General features: G+C 47.4%; 1 protein-coding gene across 1 annotated transcript; it reads right to left on the reverse strand.

Moving 5' to 3' along the window:
* Positions 1 to 2,733: 2,733 nt before the first annotated feature.
* Positions 2,734 to 5,921, reverse strand: HASPIN (histone H3 associated protein kinase). Its single transcript, XM_073315685.1, has one exon. The coding sequence runs from the start codon at positions 5,883 to 5,885 to the stop codon at positions 3,045 to 3,047; it is 2,841 nt and encodes a 946-aa protein (XP_073171786.1). The 5' UTR covers positions 5,886 to 5,921; the 3' UTR covers positions 2,734 to 3,044.
* Positions 5,922 to 18,893: the final 12,972 nt, after the last annotated feature.

Consider the following 18,893-nt stretch of genomic DNA (forward strand, 5'->3'; position numbering starts at 1 on the left):
GAAGTCTGTGACTGATTTCTAGGGGGTTGGGGGGAAGGCAAGTAAGCCTTTAAAAATAAAAAAAGCTGAGGCCATATTTATACCCAAGTAATGGGCACAAAATTGTACTTGACTCATTTGTCAACATTTTCAAACAAGATAGGAATATAAACCTATGATTTAGCACCTAAAAAGCTGGACTTAAGTGTGGAAAATAAGACCACAGGAATGAGCAGGTGCTCAGCATCTTTGAAAATCAGGAAACTGATGTTAGGAAACTAAAGATTTTATTTGACTAACTTTAGACAGCTAAATCTGGAATTTTTGCCTTTCAACTCTACTGCAAGCATAGTTGAAGGGGAAGGTTTTTGTACGTGTTTCTACCATGCCAGCAAGCTTCTTGCACATGTGGAATCACCCTTAACTATGACAGATGTGAGCATTGCTGTATGCTCACACACTACTTGTATTTGAAATATGGGGAGACAGGAAATGCTAAAGGAAAGGTCAGAATTCCTACCATATTATATTTATGGAGTTCAGACCGCTAGTAGCTCTGCAAAAGCTGCTCTTGACTGTACAGTGGCAATAATTCTCTTCATTCTCCTTGTATAAAGTCACTGTCAGCAAATGTCAAACTATAGAAGCTTTAGCGACAGTGAAAATAAATATACCATATATACACACCAGGTAGATAACTAAATGTGTTGTTTTACCCTTTATTTTTAGTGTAAATGAAAATAGCACTACTTTTGATTGAAGAACACATACTTGATATCAGATATGCTTTCAGTGCAGTTCTTACCAAGTAAGTCTTACGGAGTAGCCAAGTGCTATTGATATTCTCATCACATTTACAAACCTGTGTTGGAGGTAAAGTGAAGTAGGGGAACCCTGTTAAGACTATAGCATAATTTGTTGTTTATGAATTGCTGTTCCTCTACAAAAATTTTAATTAACCTTATTGTTTAAAACAGTCAACTATTGTTACAGTAATCTTGTGATTCTTGTAATTGATAGATCCTAAGATTTCTTACTTTGTGTGTTTGACAACACTACATATAGTTGGTGGTTCCCATTTTGTAGGAGTCTCACATATCACCAGGGGAGGGAGAGATTGAAAAAATGTGATAGTTAGTAAAACCACCTAACTGGCAGGGAAAGTCAGGGGCCTCTTTAGTACCTGGTTTCAGAGTAACAGCCGTGTTAGTCTGTATTTGCAAAAAGAAAAGGAGTACTTGTGGCACCTTAGAGACTAACCAACTTATTTGAGCATAAGCTTTCGTGAGCTACAGTTCACTTCATCGGATGCAGTGATGCGGTGAGCTGTAGCTCACCGATGAAGTGAACTGTAGCTCACGAAAGCTTATGCTCAAATAAATTGGTTAGTCTCAAAGGTGCCACAAGTACTCCTTTTCTCTCTAGTACCTGAAACTATTTAAATAGATTCAAGATTATTTCCCTTTAAAATAAGTGTAGATAAACATGACTTTCACTAAAACTGGATGTGTGATAACTTTCCTTCTATTTGAGGGATATGTCTCTATCAGTTACAGCGTGAACTAATTTGCAGCAATAACAATGCAAGATCCATTTAGTTTGATTTATCTTTTTGTCTGCAGGCCAACTCCAGTGGTATATGTGAATGTTAGTCAAGGACACTCTGAGAACAAGGAGTTCCTTTCATGTAGGTACAAAGTTAATAACATCGATGTAGCTGGATTTTTTAGGGCCAACTGTTCACCCTTTCTCATGTGCATTTGCTTTCGTAGATCAATGGGGAAAACCGCTTTGGAGCTCAAATTACGTTACAGATTTTGGTTCCTATCAGCATACAAAAGAATCTTATTACAAACACAAAAAATATAACAAGAACACAGGTATTTTTTTTTTTAAACTTTTTCAACGTGCAATTCCTGTTCCACAGACTTTCAGGAGAGCAGGTTTAGACCCTTACTGATAAATAAAGGTAAGATTGTCGTGGAGGTTGTGGAATCTGTGATCTCCAGCAACCTCCGTGACATTGGGAGCCCCCACAGCTGACCAGCTGCTGCAGGCATCAGGGGACCCAGCCTCCAAGGACCCTCTTGCAGCTGCAGGTAGCAGGACCCATAACTGACTGGCTGCTGCCACTGGTGGTGACCATGGTGGTGCATGGTAGAGGGACCCGAGCTGCTCAGTGGCCATGGATGCCTCCCCAGAGCTCCCCTGCCATTATGGGTGGTGGGGGACCCCCACCCCCCACAGGGCGGCAGGGGCCACTGGGCAATGGGGTCTCTGCAGCTCCCAGCCACTGCGGGGGGTTGGGAGGGACACAGACAGGGTGCTGAACCCTTCTCCCTCCCCATTTTGTCAGGGATGTTTTTAGTAAAAGTCAGGGACAGATCACAGCTTCTGTGATTTTTTTGTTTATTGCCCATGACCAGTCCATCACTTTTACTAAAAATATCCATGACAAAATCATAGCCTTACTGATAAAACATATTCAAGCAGGGTTTTCCTACAGCATCCAGGAGTATTTTCTCTAATTTTCTATTTCAAGGTTTACATATTGTAACCTGTCAAATTCATTCTGCTAATCTAGGAAGTTTGCCAACCTAAGAGCATGTGTTAAAGCTGGGTCTATACAAGTGCTAATTAAAAACAAAAAACCACATTTTTTATAAGGGAATGCCTCAAATGTATTAGCAATATTAGGTCAGGTCTTCATTTTCCAATGTGAGAAATGAAAAGTAGGCTAGATTTTACTGTAGCTTATTTAAGTCATCAGTTTTAATGATCTAAAAGTGGCAAAGGAGCTTAAAGTTCAAAATAAGGACTTAACATATGTAGAACCATTTTTAATATTTCAACTGTGAAATGTTTCAATTTTTTTTTTTGCAATAATGGATCTTCACTTATTTTAGCTGAACACTTAGAAATTATTCAACTCATGGACATAAGAGGTCATTTACCATCTGCACCATGCCAAATGTGCCAATGTTTAAGTATTCCAAAAATACAGCAAAGGGAGTGACAGTACAAGGACATCATGTTGTGATCACTCATTCAAAGGTCCATTTCGATCAGTGGAAAAGGCTGCTATTGAGCAGAACATCACTTGCAGAGGTAAAGTTCAGGACTTCTCTGTGGAACTTTCGGAGCTGTTTATGTATGCCTTTCAAGGCAGAGGATGATGATAGCTTTCTTTTGTAGTTTACCTCTTTCAGAAGTTTATCTGCCAAATAGTGCAGCCACAGGACGTTGCTATGGGGGTGATAGTCAGCCCAGTTGTTGGAATTCTCTTCTTTCATCTGCCTATAGATATCAAACTGGTAGTCACCTCTTCCTTGGAACAGCTCTTTGTCAGTAGAAATATCACAGAAGACCGTTAACCCATCTTTCTCCATCCTAGACAGGGTGTAATCTATGATGTTCACATGAATTCCTTTCGTGGGGATTGTATAAACTGCTCCATTCAAAGTATAACGGAGCTCTTTCAAGTTGGTTTTCTTCACCAGAATATTCCCCCAATGCAAGTCTCTGTGCTCAAAGTACAGTCCCTCCTCTGCCACAGCCAAGGAAGCAGTAACTTGATGCAGCAGGCTTTTTGCTGTTGCCACTGAATTTAGCTGATTCCTCATATTCTCCAAGTTATTGCCTCCAAATTCAAATTCCAGGATCATGAACAGCTGCTCTTCTCCAAACAGGTCGGGCCGGTCATTTTCAGATCCATTCAGTTCATGATATTTGTCCCAGGCTTTCAGAAGATGCTTGGGATATGCCCCCTGGACACAGTGCACAGAGTACAAGTCAATGAACCCTACAGTCCTGTGTTCTACCTCCTGAGATAAAAGGCTGAGCTCCTTTGAGATTATCATCTCTGGCAAGATCTCACTGAAGCTCTTCTGAGCTTCTCCATTGACCCTCTCAGTCCCCTCAACAGGAATGATTTTTAAAGCCACAGCTCCTTTCTCACTGTTCGTTTGGAACACCTCCCCAAATACTCCTTCCCCAATCTTCAAACAGTTCTTCATCTTATCTGGGGGAATACATTCCTCAAAGGAGATAGGACCCTCCTGCTGGCATTCCCCATACACCTTCTCTGCATCTGTAAGCATCACCTCCAGAACAGAATGGGACTTCATGGGAGTCAGCAGGAGCACGGAGGAACTGGGCCAGTTAGAGTAGCCGACACTTTGAATGAACAGGGATTTATGGTACCCTGCAAGCTGAGATTTGGAGGAAGGAGTACAAGGGATGCTGCCACAGGCACTTTCCTCAGTGGAAACTTTCTTTTTCTTGTGAAGAGAGAGAGATGCTCGAGCCCTGGCCCACCACTGGGAGTCATTAAGGAAAGAAAAGTCACACAGAAAAGACGACGACATCTCTAGGGCATTTTTCTCCATTCCTCTTTGCCTCATTTGTTCTTGAAAGAAGGAGCCATCAGCCTGCTGCCATGGAGTTTTTGAATTCTTGCGTCTGACTGGGCGGCGCCTTGCCTGTTTCCCCCATCGGCTGGAGCTGAACCCACTGATACAGGCCTTTTTACTGGTGCCTCTACCACCATCTCTGGGAATGACCTTGCTTCTTCTGGACTTCTTTTCTGAGATTACAGACAAGGCAGAGGGGGAAACTGGCTGCTGACAATCGTTTTCCCTCCAGGAGGGCCAAGCATCCAACTTCTTATTATTAGCAGTCAACCAGTTTGGTACCACTTGAGAGCTTAAGACCACCAAGGGCTGAAGGTGGTGTCTGCTTTTGTCTGTGCTAAGGTTCCAGCTCCTTTTCTGAGAGCTTCCTCTCAAATCATCATGTGGCTCATCAGGACTGGTATTACCTTGTACCAGGACATGGGGCTTCCCCGTAATGGGCAGTGCAGCCCCAGGACAGCTAGCACGTTTCTGCAGGCCTAGGCTAGTTTCTAGTGGGCACGGCCCCGGTGTAGTCCGCTGAGCCCTCTCTGCCTTTTGTGAGGTCAGTCTTTGGACATGATCTCTACTCACAGTTTTATGAGGGGGTGACACAGGCTGGCCCCGAGTAGGAACAGACGGTCTGTGTTTACCCGGAAATGATGAGGGAACAAGCTGGATCAAGTCCCCCTGGGCGGCTCCGCAGGGTACGAGGACACACCGGCTCTCGGATAACCGGCAAGCAGGCGGCCTCGGGGCCCCGGGGGGAGATGCTGGGCGCGCCGGCTGGCTCCGGCCCCGCCAGTCTCCCGCCAGGGGGCTGGCGCTGGGCCGCTGTGGGCCACGAGAGACCCGGTCGCCGGCCCCGGCCAGGGGCGGGGAGAAGAGCTCCAGGCTGCCCTCCAGCCCCGCCGCGGGCTCCGCCGCGCTGCTCCCCGGCGTCAGGGAGCTCAGCTCGGCCAGCAGGGGCCGGGGGGGCCCGTGACGTCGGCGGGGGGCCCGGCCCGAGGCCGCCCTCCCAGCGCCGGGGGAGCGGTTCTCCTGGCCGCCGCCCAGGATGCTCTCCTCCGCGGGGAGCGGCCGGCTCTCCGCCCCGGCCGGCGCCGGCTGCTGCGGGGTGCTGCAGAGCAGGGGGGGCCCCGCCCTGCGCCCCGGCGACGGGAGCGCCCCCCAGCGGCGCCGGCGGGTGACGTGCCTCCCCGGCGGGGTGGCGGGCGCGGCGCAGCCCTCGGCGGGGGCCCGGTTCTCCTTGGCCGGCCGCGCGCTGCCGCCCCTCCGGCGGGCGGGCCCCCGGCGCGGCCGGCGGGGGCCAGGGGGCTGGAAGTCGGGGTCCTCGGAGCCGGAGGACGAGGCGGCGGAAGCCGAGCCGGCGGAGGCGGAGCTGGAGCCGAAGAGCCGCTCGCGGTCCTGCGGCGGCGACAGCCAGGGCGCCGGGGGCGGGAGGCGGCGCAGGCCGGCGCCCCGGCGCGTGTAGGTGCGGAGCAGCCGCGGCTGGGGCCTGGCAGCCAGCTCCATGGCGCGGCCGCGCCTCAGCCAGAGCCGCCGCGCCCGCCCGCCGCCCTTTCAAACCGCGTCTCGCGAGGCCGGGCGAAGTCCCGCCCACCGGGCCGCTCCTGCCGCAGCCGCTGGCGGGGGCGGGCGCGGGCTGGGCCCGGGCTGGGCCCGGGCTGTCGCTGCTCCGCCCCCCGGCGCCGACGGGAGAGGCGGTGCCAGGCGCCCCGGGTCCGTTGACCCTCGTCGCCCCTCGGTGCCCTGTGCCCGTCACCCCCCCGCGCCCTGTTTCCCTGACCTCAGCCCCCCGCGTGCCCGTCGCCCCTCCCATGCCCTGTGCCTGTCACCTCCCCCCCGTACCCTTCACCTCCCCCCCCGTACCCTTCACCTCCCGTGTGCCCTGTGTCCGTCTCCCCCCGTGTCCGTCACCCCCCCCCCGTGCCCTGTGTCCGTCACCTCCCCGTGCCCTGTGTCCGTCACCTCACCCCCGTGCCCTGTGCCTGTCACCTCCCCCCCGTACCCTTCACCTCCCCCCCCGTACCCTTCACCTCCCGTGTGCCCTGTGTCCGTCTCCCCCCGTGTCCGTCACCTCCCCGTGCCCTGTGTCCGTCTCCCCCCGTGTCCGTCACCTCCCCGTGCCCTGTGTCCGTCACCTCACCCCCGTGTCCGTCACCCCCCCTCGTGCCCTGTGTCCGTCTCCCCCCGTGTCCGTCACCTCCCCGTGCCCTGTGTCCGTCACCTCACCCCCGTGTCCGTCACCCCCCCCGTGCCCTGTGTCCGTCACCTCACCCCCGTGTCCGTCACCCCCCCTCGTGCCCTGTGTCCGTCTCCCCCCGTGTCCGTCACCTCCCCGTGCCCTGTGTCCGTCACCTCACCCCCGTGTCCGTCACCCCCCCCGTGCCCTGTGTCCGTCACCTCACCCCCGTGTCCGTCACCCCCCCTCGTGCCCTGTGTCCGTCTCCCCCCGTGTCCGTCACCTCCCCGTGCCCTGTGTCCGTCACCTCACCCCCGTGTCCGTCACCCCCCCCGTGCCCTGTGTCCGTCACCTCACCCCCGTGTCCGTCACCCCCCACCGTGCCCTGTGTCCGTCACCTCACCCCCGTGTCCGTCACCCCCCACCGTGCCCTGTGTCCGTCACCTCACCCCCGTGTCCGTCACCCCCCCTCGTGCCCTGTGTCCGTCTCCCCCCGTGTCCGTCACCCCCCCCGTGCCCTGTGTCCGTCACCTCACCCCCGTGTCCGTCACCCCCCACCGTGCCCTGTGTCCGTCACCTCACCCCCGTGTCCGTCACCCCCCCTCGTGCCCTGTGTCCGTCTCCCCCCGTGTCCGTCACCTCCCCGTGCCCTGTGTCCGTCACCTCACCCCCGTGTCCGTCACCCCCCCCGTGCCCTGTGTCCGTCACCTCACCCCCGTGTCCGTCACCCCCCCTCGTGCCCTGTGTCCGTCTCCCCCCGTGTCCGTCACCTCCCCGTGCCCTGTGTCCGTCACCTCACCCCCGTGTCCGTCACCCCCCCCCCGTGCCCTGTGTCCGTCACCTCACCCCCGTGTCCGTCACCCCCCCCCCCGTGCCCTGTGTCCGTCACCTCTCCCCCCGGGCCCGTCACTCTCCCGGGCCCGTCACCTCCCCCCTTCCTGTCACCCCCCCCATGCCCTGTGTCTGTCACCGTCACCTCCCCCCCATGCCTGTCACCTCCTCCTCGTGCCCATCAGCCCCGTTCTCCCCATGTGTCTCCCTGTGCCTGTCTCCCCTTAGGTGACCCGTGCCCATCACCCCTCGGATGCCCTATGTATGTCACACACACTGTGCCAGGTGCCCTGTGTCTCTCACACGCAGTCTGCCCATCTCTGTGCTCCCTGGGTGACTTTGTCTTGCCCTCATGAGATGACGAGGCCCCTTCACTCTCAGTGTTTCCCGCAGGGCACTTGCGTCTCTGTGGGGAGATGGACCAGCCCTTCACTGGTTCCGCTCCATTGAGCCCCTGGTGACAATGGCCATATTCTGTATTGAACCAGCTAAGGCCTTCAGGCTCTCACCTCCTGGGGCAGAGAGCTGTGTCTCCAGGACTGGCTGTACAGCACAATACACGCTGAGCGGATAGCACTGTATAAACAACAGAGCACTCACCCTGAATATAGTGAGTGCCGAAATGTTGACGTAGCTTTGGCTTTATCATATAATCCAAAATAGTGTCTATAATCCATATAGTCTCTGCTGTAGTGAATTCTGGGGACTCCACTATTCTACAGTGCAGATGAGTCCTTTGTGCTCCAGGCAAATGCTTGGGGATAGCTCTCCAATACATTTGCCCCACATACTGCAAGTAGGTTGTGGTCACACATCTCTAGGTGAAGACCACCAGATCAGAGACACTTTGGAGTTCATCTCTCCTAAACTGACCAATTGGTGGAGTCGTGAGCAATCAGACCCTGAGCCTCCCTTCCTCTGCTGGTAGCTGAACATGCCACCACTACAAGTATCACCAGTCTTGGGAAGAAGGTGGCAGACAATGGGATTGGGCTTCTGGGATTCTTTGGGCATTTTATTAGGCATGCTCTGGGCAAATGGTGTGTGGGAAACTACCAAGATTTTCTACTACTCTCTTTCCAGAATACAACAGTCTGCACAATAGGGAAGGAATGGTCTCTTCCATTCGGTACTAGAGAGACCAAATTATCGGTGAGTGGTTTCTTGGTATCTGCTGTTACACAGATGTACTAGGGAAACACAAACTAGTTACTGTTGGTCTTTCCAGAAATGGGAAATGCAGCACCCAGCAGATACTCTGTTAGTAAATCTACATAGAATGTAACAACATAGGCTCTCTGTGGTGCAAGCAGTGAGCTAAGTCCAAGATTCAGTTTAGTTTGGTTTTAACACACAGGCGCATAATGGTTCTGGATGTTAAAAAAAAAATAAGTAAAAAAAAATTGAAAGTCCTGACCTGATAGACTATATTTTCCTAGATCCATATAGCGATCTTGTAACTTTAATGTTGGGGCACGTTTTTGTGTGTATCTGATTACTTGATTTGAGCCTGTCATGGTGCTTGGTATGTGGCCCTTTAGTTCTCTTGTTTTATATTAGGGTTGCTGGTGGTAGTGACAGCTACTGCAGGGCTGTGCTGCATCTGCTGTGCCATGCATATCTAAGCGCTAGAATAAATTGCCTAGGGAGATTGTGGAATCTCCATCATTGGAGATTTTTAAGATCAGGTTAGACAAACAACTGTCAGGGATGGTTTAGATGATACTTAGTCCTGCCGTGAGTGCAGGGGATTGGACTAGAAGACCTCTCAAGGTCCCTTCTGGTCCTGTGATTCTGTCCTGGGACATTGGCTTTGTAGTGACCAATGCAGTGAGTCATACAGCATTATTGAAAAGTGGAGTAACAAGTGTTGCATGCTGTAACCAAGAATGGCTTGCTTTTAATACACACACAACATGCATTTAGTGAAATGGCTTGTACATTCTAGAAGTCTCAAACTATTTCCATGCAAATTGCAATCGTGAAGCCCCTGCTTAGAGTGAAATAGTTTGATTCCATGCCATACATTTTGCTTTGAGAAATATTTTCAGTGTTGATATCCCTTTCACTTTCAGGGCAGCAAAGAAGTGCAGTACCAATGTGTGGAATGTGCTATCCTGTCCGACAGAGAGAATGTTACTGTGATAGCTGAGTTGCCTTTAACTGATTCTCAGCAGGTATACACAAAAGCTGTGCGTGTCTGTCTTTTCTTGCTAAAAATCTGTTAACCCACATTTGTGGGATAGAATCTCTGCAGAGACACCTATGAAATCCTTACCCTGAATGACATTTAGGTACTAAGTTATCTCCTGACTCTGCAGAGCAAGGGTGGAGTTTTAATCATGGTGCTTTCAGCTCTCAGGAGAGACTCTGCTCCTACAAGACATGTTGCCATCTCCGCTAGTTATCCACAGAGGCTATTCCTCCAGAGGATGGCATTTCCAGTGCTGCAAACATTGATTTTTCTAGGTACCGTCTTACTATTGATTCTTCCATAAATCCAAGCAGAGCAGGGGGATGCTGGGTAACACAACCCCAGCACATTAGAGTCTCAGTTGTGTGAGTGGACTGCAGTTATTCCATTTCTAACCCTCTGGCTAGAAAAACATCCAGCAGGTCTTAACAGACTTTGAGGTGAGAGGTCTGAGATGTAGGGGGAAGAGATAACTCCTTCTGTGAATTTCTTAAATTGATGAGCAGTCCCCATAACCAGAACTGCAAAATCTGGACATCTTGGGTGCAATCCTATCTGGAATTTGGTCAGTCCGAGCTCCAGTATGGGTTCGAACACACTCCGTTGATTGGGATGCAGTGGGAACTGGCTGATGCAGCTGAGTTCTGAGTTTGGAAAACCACTATGTTTGTGGAGGAGGCAGAGGACCTCTTTGCTAGACTATGATTTTGCCAGCTTTTCTCTGAAGAAATGAAAGGTCTAAAATAATAATTTGCTTTGTCTTTTCCTTCCCTCTTTTGTAGTTCTTAGAAGATAGAACTGATCTTCTGGTCATTGCGGAAATCACCTTCAACAAACATCTGTATGAGGGCCTGAAGGAAGAGAACCACAAAGCTGAGGTATCCAAGCACCATGTAGGCAGCTAGGGCCCTTTCTCAGGATGGAAATGAAGGAAGCAACTGAGGGGAGGAATGCAAATGTTTCTGCTGAACTCTTAAAATAGAGTGATTTAGGAGGGCCTGGACTCATTGGCTGAGTTCAATTGAACCAGGATTTGGACCACAGAGAGAACAAAAGGGAATGAAGAGAATGTATTGGTGTACACAGAGAAGTTATCTGCCTGGTTGGGAATATGCATACTGTATTCCCAGTCATGCAGAGAACTATCCTAAGTCCAGAAGGTAATTTCTAGTTGGAAACACAAATATATGTCAGCTTCAAAGAAGTTTCAATGATAGTAGATACATTTAAGCACCTCCTGGAAGCCTGATGGGGGTGGGGGAGTGGGGAATACAGCCAATTAGGATGAGCAGCTGTTTCATCTTAGATGGGCTGCATTCACGTTCCCTCTTAATCATCTATTTGAATCTAAATCCCAACATTTTTATAAATGTCAGGTGGGAAATTGGCCACTTGATACAGTTATATTTAATAGGCACATTTGTCCTCTCACGTACATCAATGTAATTCAGGAGAAACCCCAGGGAAATCAGCGGGCTTGCGTCGGTGTACATGAGAAGAGAATTCATGTTTCAGGAGAGGCTGTTAAAGTAGTGAGATAAATCTGAGCCGTGTATAACTGTAGTGCATTGAGAGAAGCAAGAGGTCGTATCACAGGGATTATCAGAAATATAGCTCTGCTCGTGCTCTGATGCCTAGTGTGAAGAAAGACAAGGGGCAGATACAGTGGTACTGGAGCATCATTTCAATACACAAAGTAACCTCTGTCACTCAACTGTATTGTCTCTATTTTTCAGTGTTTCTTTTTAGTTAGCAAATACTTGAGCCTTTTCCTCCCATTGGTGGAAACCTTTACCAATGAGCTCGGCTCAATAGAATCTCCTTTCTTGCCAGCATCAAAGCAAGAGGGGTTTGAGGTATTTACTCCATCCGCAAAATATGGCCACATCTGTATTTGGAAAAAAGGTGTATTTTTAACAAGTTAACGAGGCTCCTTGCTTGGCTTCAGCTAATGTATTAAAGCTACAACTGCCTTGTCTTCACCAGGATTTCAATGTGTTAGTTAACATGTTTTAAAGTTGCACCTTTTCCCCACAGTGGAGACAAAAACTATATTATAGTGGGTTGTCATTAGGAGACACTGAGACAATCACTTCACCCAGAGACTTCTTAAGGAGTCTGAGTGAGTTTAACTAGAAGTAGAATGATACAAAATTAGCATTACGCACATTAAGTGGATTAAAATTGGCTAATTGAAAGGACTCAGATTGGAAATGGGAATCTTCATCAAGCAGGTGTTATTCTAGTTGAGGCCCATGAGAACTGGTTCTTGGCCCTGCACTGCTTAACATTTTTTGTCAGTGGCCTTGAAGAAACAATAAAATGATAAACATAAAACTGAGAAAGTTTACAGATGACCCAGAGATTGAGGGAGCAGTAAATAAAGAAGAGGACAGGTCATGATACAGAGTGATCTACATCGCTTAGTAAGCAGGGCACAAGCAAATATTATGAGTTTAAGATGGCCAAATGTAAAGTGTCCCTTCTGGCGTTATAATCTGTGAACTCACTCCCCTAGTTAAGACAAAGCAGTTATACTGGAGCATTTGTTAAACCACCCTTGATTCTATTCTAGATTACTGTCATCTTGCTGAAAACGCAAGTAGTCAATTCCTTGCCTGTTGTCATAGGAAGCTCTGTTGGTGGATTTTTGCTGTTGGCTTTCATTATTTTCATCCTTTTTAAGGTAAATATATTTGTTGACATAATTACAAGCACATGTTATTCTTGTTGATTAAGATCCCAGCAGTCCAGCGACTATCCTGTCCTCAGTGAGAGTTCACATTCAGCTGTGGATATTCTGATATGTTTTACTGAGGGAGGGAATGCAGGACCATTGGGGTTCTCTCTTACAGTTTTTTCAGCAGGGTAATTAATTAATGTGAATTAATACATTTTTAAAGTTTCCCTGAGTTATGAAATAATTTGTTTTAAAAAACAAACAAATCCTGAAGGATCCCAAAGTCTTTCTCAAGGCCTTACTGTCCTGGCCAGATTACAACTCAGGCAAATGTGTACAGCCTCTTAAAATTTCCTCCACAGTTTCAGTTGGAGAAGGTATTCATTTTTATTTTCTCTTAAACTGCTAAACAGCTGCCACGTTCCACTCCAGAAGTGGCTTCATTTTAGTAGAGTGTGGGTATGTGGAGGCGGGAGGAGAAAATCATGGGAGGGGGTGATTCCATAGCTACATGCCAATACCTTTTGAAGGGTTTAAGGATGTAAGGTGCTATAGAACTGTAAGAAATTATAATTGGGACAAATTCTGAGTTCCTTATTCAGCTTTTGCTCAGTTCCTTATTCAGCTTTTGCTCAGTCCTTAAACTTCCTCTGACTTATTGCGACTTTAACTGAATAGGGGGAACTCAGAATTTAGCTCATTGTTATAATGTATATACACAAACATAAAGGACACAATACATGTTTTTAATGCTCTTCTTGATGTCTTTCAAAAGACTTTTGAAGAGACTTTTTGTGGCTTTTTCAAAAGAAACTATAAAAATATGATGGTGGACATGATTCCTGAGGATCAGAATGAGTAGAGCAGGATTCTGTACAGGAATTGTACACTCTTCCTGAGAGCTCCAATATCAAAGACCAGCCGGAAGCAAAGCAAATCAGTCTGTGAGCTGGGATGGATCTTGAGACTGCCATGGTTTGCTCCTGGTTTAATTTAGGGACCTTGCACAACCCAGTCACCTGCTTATGCAGCTAGCTTGGATTTGCTGACTGTTTGTCAAAATTGGATTTTCCTAAATTAACAAACTACAGAATCCTCATTTCAAATTTTGCCTAAATGTAAATGTAAATATGGAGAAAATTTAGTTTGGATTGTATGTAATTTATGCCTTGTTATCACATTCTTTGTTGTTTTGATGCCGAGTTGGTTTTAAATGGACTTTAAGAGCATGCAACCGCAAACTAGTTTGAAAATAGAAATGGTTGAATGGAGGCTTCACTCTGGTCATTGTGAGTGAAGTTAGCAAAGCACCTCAGATGCATGCATTCTTGTACTTGTTTGATTTAACACAGCAGGGCAGTCTCGTTGCTCTCAGCCATTATTCAGTTTGTGGGATACGTGGATTCTTGCTGATTGGAATCATAAGTGTGTCCAGAGGTGACCATGTAAACAAGCAGAATGGTATAGGAGAAAGACTCTCCTCCCCACACCCAGAACAAAGAAGGTTCTTGTTTGGCCTAGTAACCCAAAATGCTTTTGTGTTTTCCTTTGGGATCTCCAGACTCTCGTGAGAACAAAGGGTTAATAATCAGATTCATGCCTTTCAGTTCTGGGTTAATTGTTTTCAAATTCTGATTAGGTCACAAGTGAAAATGTGTTTGCTAGGTTTCATACTAGGTCCCGATGGACTATTTCCGCATCAGAAATCACTGCACCATGATGGCATGATTGGCAATGCCTGCTCAGAAGAGTACAAGAACTGGAATGGTAGCAGTGTTGCAGGTCTTGAGTCACTGGCAAGTCTGGAGTTGAACAGAGCAGGATTGTTGCAGGTCAGGATTGTGCTTTATTGCATAGCAATGTGGAGTCCCAAGACTGGAACAGCAGGGGGTGTTGCAGGTCAGAGGTAACTGCATTTACAGAGCAGTGTGCGTGGGAAGTTTGCTTAACAACTGCCTGTCCCGTGGTTGGCTCTAGTCAGCACCTTCAGTCCTTGTGTTTTCTGAGCATGAAAATGACCACTGACCTAAAACATTTTTTTGAAAGCAAAAATATCTTTAAATATTTCCACATCTGGCTGTAGCTGTCCCTACCTGTGTAGTTTGCTGTTTTATTTCTGTCACATTTACTTCACCTAAAACCACTGAAACTTGAGTGTGTGTTCACTTGAAATGAACAGAATTAACCTAGATGTTCATTCCAACAAAAGGAAAGCAGATTGGCCCACCACCTGCTCATGTCTTAGCCAATACACACCATTTCATGGGTAGCTAACAGCTTCTACGTAGCCTGTGCTGGTGTTTTTAATGTCTCAGTGTAGCAGTCAATATGTACTGTTTCATGGGAAACTAACAGCTGCCCTGTGGCCTGCACTGGAGTGTCTTTAATATCCTGATGTAGCAATTGGTCGGATGGCAGATGGCTGTGATGTGGTGGTGGTGCAGCATGACAAGTACCTGAGTTTAAGTGCAATGTTGGGTCTCCTCAGTCTACGCAGGTCCGAGAAGGTAACAAGATACTCTGCAAAAGCACGTCCTAATGGACAACTCACAAAACCACAGTGGTAATGGTTGTTGAGTAGACAGCACGTCTGTTCCCTCCAAGGTAGAGCTTAAGCAGGAGTTTTGAATCTGTGGTCCCAGGATATAGAGGAGCTTCAGAAACCTGCCAGGCCTTTGGTTAGTGCCAGAGTTGGCAATCCAAGAAACTCATTTGTGGATGGTTTGGAGGGAGGGACAGACCACCTCTTAAAATCCCCATAGAACATCAGATCAGAAAAAGGACAGACTGTTTCTTTCTCTTTGGGTTTTAGCTGTGTGTCACAGTTCAGGACAAGCTCTCCCTCTCCCTTTCTGTCCAAGTGCCTCCCCCTTGAGGTCTCAGGCTCATGCCTTTACCTCCCTGGGATGGAATCCTGTGAGTCTCCCACACTTAAATCAGGGTACTAGGTTACAACCCCGCTGTGTACAATCCATGCTTACTCAGCACGCCCAGCGGGACAGAGTACCTGCAGTTCTTCCCTTCAGGGGTTATGACCAGTAGTGAATACAATGACCCAAACAGCCTTCTAAAGCAAAGTATTATTTAATCTGAACAATAAGAACACAGCATAACAGGAGAAAAGAATTAAAACAACAAAGGGCCTACACACACATCTTTTTTATTAGGAGTCATTCCGTCTTCTACATAGGGAACCTGGTAGGTCTGTCCTCCTAGACATCTCCAACCTCTCCTGGACTCCCTTTTAGTGAACTGAATTCTTGAGAGCCTTTGTGTCTTTAAACCCTAGTGAGTCTTTTGTTCTCCCCCGTTTCCTCACAGGACTGAGACATTGCTGGAGAAACCTGTTTAGCAAGCCTACAGAGGGATCTAGCCAGTTCATCACAGCACTGTTCTTCAAATGTTTGTCCCTCTTTTCTGGGAACATTTCTTGACAAACACGATAGTGAATTATCACAATTTATTAATGCAGTACCCAACTTTACAGTACTAAGACAAACTCATAGCACATATAGTATTTATAGATTTATTGCAGACAAATCCAAAACCATCATACTGTACGAGGCATGTGTGTGGTCCAGCTGAGTCACCTTTAATAAAGCTCCTGAGAGACGCTGTCAATTGATGGATGTGAACACTACCTATGAAACAGAAAAGAATAATTCTCAGCCGTCTGATTTTTGGTTGACATCATAGGGAGTTGAGGGTATGCATCACCTCCCAGGATCAGGCCATTAGATTGTATGACCTTTGGGGCAGGCACCTGTTATCTGTTTGGCACTGAGCCACAGCTTTATAGTGCTGTGTGCTCTATAGCACTACATAAATTATTAATAATAAAAGCGACATTATTTACTGCATCAGTATTTCCAGTGAAAATTGACCAGCAGAGGATTATTCATTTTGGTTCACAGGAAGGAATCACATCCATAAAACAATAGCATCTCTTAGCATAATTATATGTGACTCAGCTGGCCACATGCACATTTCTAGAGATCATTCAAACAGATGGTAACCAGAGAGGGAAATGGCTTCCTCCACCAAGGAGAGCTCACAAAACGATTAACCTTGTCATTTTCTGGGGGGGATAATGGCTTAACATTGTCACTAATTACAGTCAAAATAGATGTATGCACCATTGAAAAATATGTACCGGGAATACTGCAAATAGCTCTCCAGGGAGGATATTGTGGTGGATGGGAAAGAGTTCTATCTTTTGCTGACTCCTTATGGGTTTGGAGCTAATCTGTTACTCCCCGTTCAGTTTCCTAGAATGGTCTGTTAGTCAGCCCACAGGAGGCACTTCTTTACCGTGTCTGTTACCTTCAAAGACTTGAATAGACTAGAGGCACAAGGTTGGTCCCATGTTGCACTGCCACCAAACTATGTTCACTTCTTCCATACAAACTACCTCTGTGGATGAAAACTGAAGGTGCTCAGCGTGTTGTAAGTTTGGTCACTCGTGGCAAAAGTGCAGCCAACCAGAACAAGAAAAGATCAAACACAGGGTCTGAACATGATCTCACTTACACTGGAGTAAATCTAGGGTAACTACGGTAGTTATACCAGTGGGAGGCTAGCGTCAGGAACCCTGGAGCAGTGGAAAGATCTCTGTGTGTATATAAAGTCTGCTGCAGTTTCCACGGTATGCATCCGATGAAGTGAGCTGTAGCTCACGAAAGCTCATGCTCAAATAAATTGGTTAGTCTCTAAGGTGCCACAAGTACTCCTTTTCTTTTTGCGAATACAGACTAACACGGCTGTTACTCTGAAACCTGGAGCAGTGGGTATTGTAGTGAATGTTGATTCTGGTTGACTTATTTGTGTGGCTTCCAGGTGTCATGCCCTTGAGCAGGGACCTGATCACTGAGAAGAGAGGAGATGCTGTGAGAACCTATAGTGTAGATGAGCCTATTTGTTTGCAAGTCTAAAGATTTATTAACATAGCCATTCTGCTTAACTGCATTTCTGTGACCATCACCACAAGCTGTTCATATAGGCCGCAGCAGAGGGAGTTAATGGCTAATCTAGCCTGCTCCCCACACTGGAGCAGGTGGAAAGGGTTGAGTTAACGAGGCTTCCTAAGTGGGGACTCAGCCAAGAGAAAACAGTTTAAGTGAGGGAATCAACTAACTTAGGTTCTTGAGCAAAAGTGGCTCTGTAGCTGAGCTTGGAAAGCCTGTGTTTTTGTTTATCCTGAATGACCTTATTTCTCTCTTGGTATAAAATCTCCTGTTTATTTTTAAAATCTGTTTAACTGTGGCTTCCTCACAATAAAAACCTGCAAGAGAGCTCTGTTTGTGCATGACTTTACTGCTGGCTCACACTGACCTAACCTTGGGGATATGCTGGGCTTATGCAGAGCAGATGAGCTGTGCTGTGACAACCTGTGGTGCTTCAGGGTAACTGAAATGAAGACTGTAGGAGAGGTACTATCCACACTAGTACTTGGAGTGGGGGAATCATAATGGGCTGCCTTGTTTTGAGGTTTCTTAAAACATTTTTTTAGCCAAGAATCAGATTGACTCATTTTGGGAGATGGGAGTCTGTTCTCTGCTTTCTCTCCAGCAATCGGCAAACCTCGCAGCGTCTGGAAGTTCAGTTCGGACGTGCATCTATTAATATTTGACTGTGAAGGGACTGAAAGAAGCCACCAGTTCTTCCAGCATGGTCTCCTTTTTTCCAGCTTTCCCTAAATCACTCAGCACCTTGTTACACTCTCCATTTCTCACAGAAGAGATTGCTGCTGTGCAGTGCCAAAGAATCCTGAGTGGGGTATCTACAGTAAGATCATATTTGGTAAGTCTGGAGTAAAAAAAACCAACCCTGATATATGCCTCTTGGCTGCTCATCACATGAAAGAAGGTTATTTGTAGAAGGACATGCTAGGAATAGGAAATGAGGAGTTTGTGGTGCAAGTTGGGGTCATTTGGTCAAGGGGTTTCTCAGATACAGTCTCCTCTTTTCCCAATAAGCAGATGATGATGATAATCTAAGTGCCCTAAAACTTACATGTGTAGGGAGATTGTCTTGAAAACTGGTATGCTGCAAGAGGGGCTGGGGTAGAGTTTGACCCTGAATGTGAGTTCATCTGCGCTTAAACCTCTAAAAACCAGGAAATACATAGTTAAGGTGCATTCCGCCCTCACAACTCAACCTTAATTCTGCCTTCTTTGAGCAACACACCAATAAGACACATACTAGCCCTCTACCCTTACAGATGTGATAGCATTCTTCAGGAACAGAGCACAGGAACACTAGGACAAAGTAACACCTCTTTGCTAAGGCAAATCTTGAGGTTAAGTCAGGCACAGCAATCGATAGTTAATTGCACCTGGCCTACACTCAGACACAGAACTTACTCAACACAAACCACCCCAGACTTGCCCTGAGGATTCCTCTGAAACATTGCCTTCACTCACCTCTTGCTAAGCCCTGGAGACCACTGTCTTGTATCCCAGCCTGATTGTCTTCTTGCCATGGGGATTGTCAGCACTCCTGCGCACCTCCGCTGACACAATATGGAATATGGTGTTGAAATGAGGCATACTTACACCACTCTGCATATCACAATGACAGCTCTTCCAACTTGCTCCAACTGATCCCAATACAGTTACGTGGCATGGAATGCAG

Source organism: Lepidochelys kempii, chromosome 17 (genome assembly GCF_965140265.1).
Source record: "Lepidochelys kempii isolate rLepKem1 chromosome 17, rLepKem1.hap2, whole genome shotgun sequence".
NCBI classification, from domain to species: Eukaryota; Metazoa; Chordata; order Testudines; family Cheloniidae; genus Lepidochelys; species Lepidochelys kempii.

What these genes read in the sequence shown, in the direction of transcription:
- HASPIN (XM_073315685.1), bottom strand. Translation starts at nt 5,885, where the DNA reads ATGGAGCTGGCTGCCAGGCCCCAGCCGCGGCTGCTCCGCACCTACACG.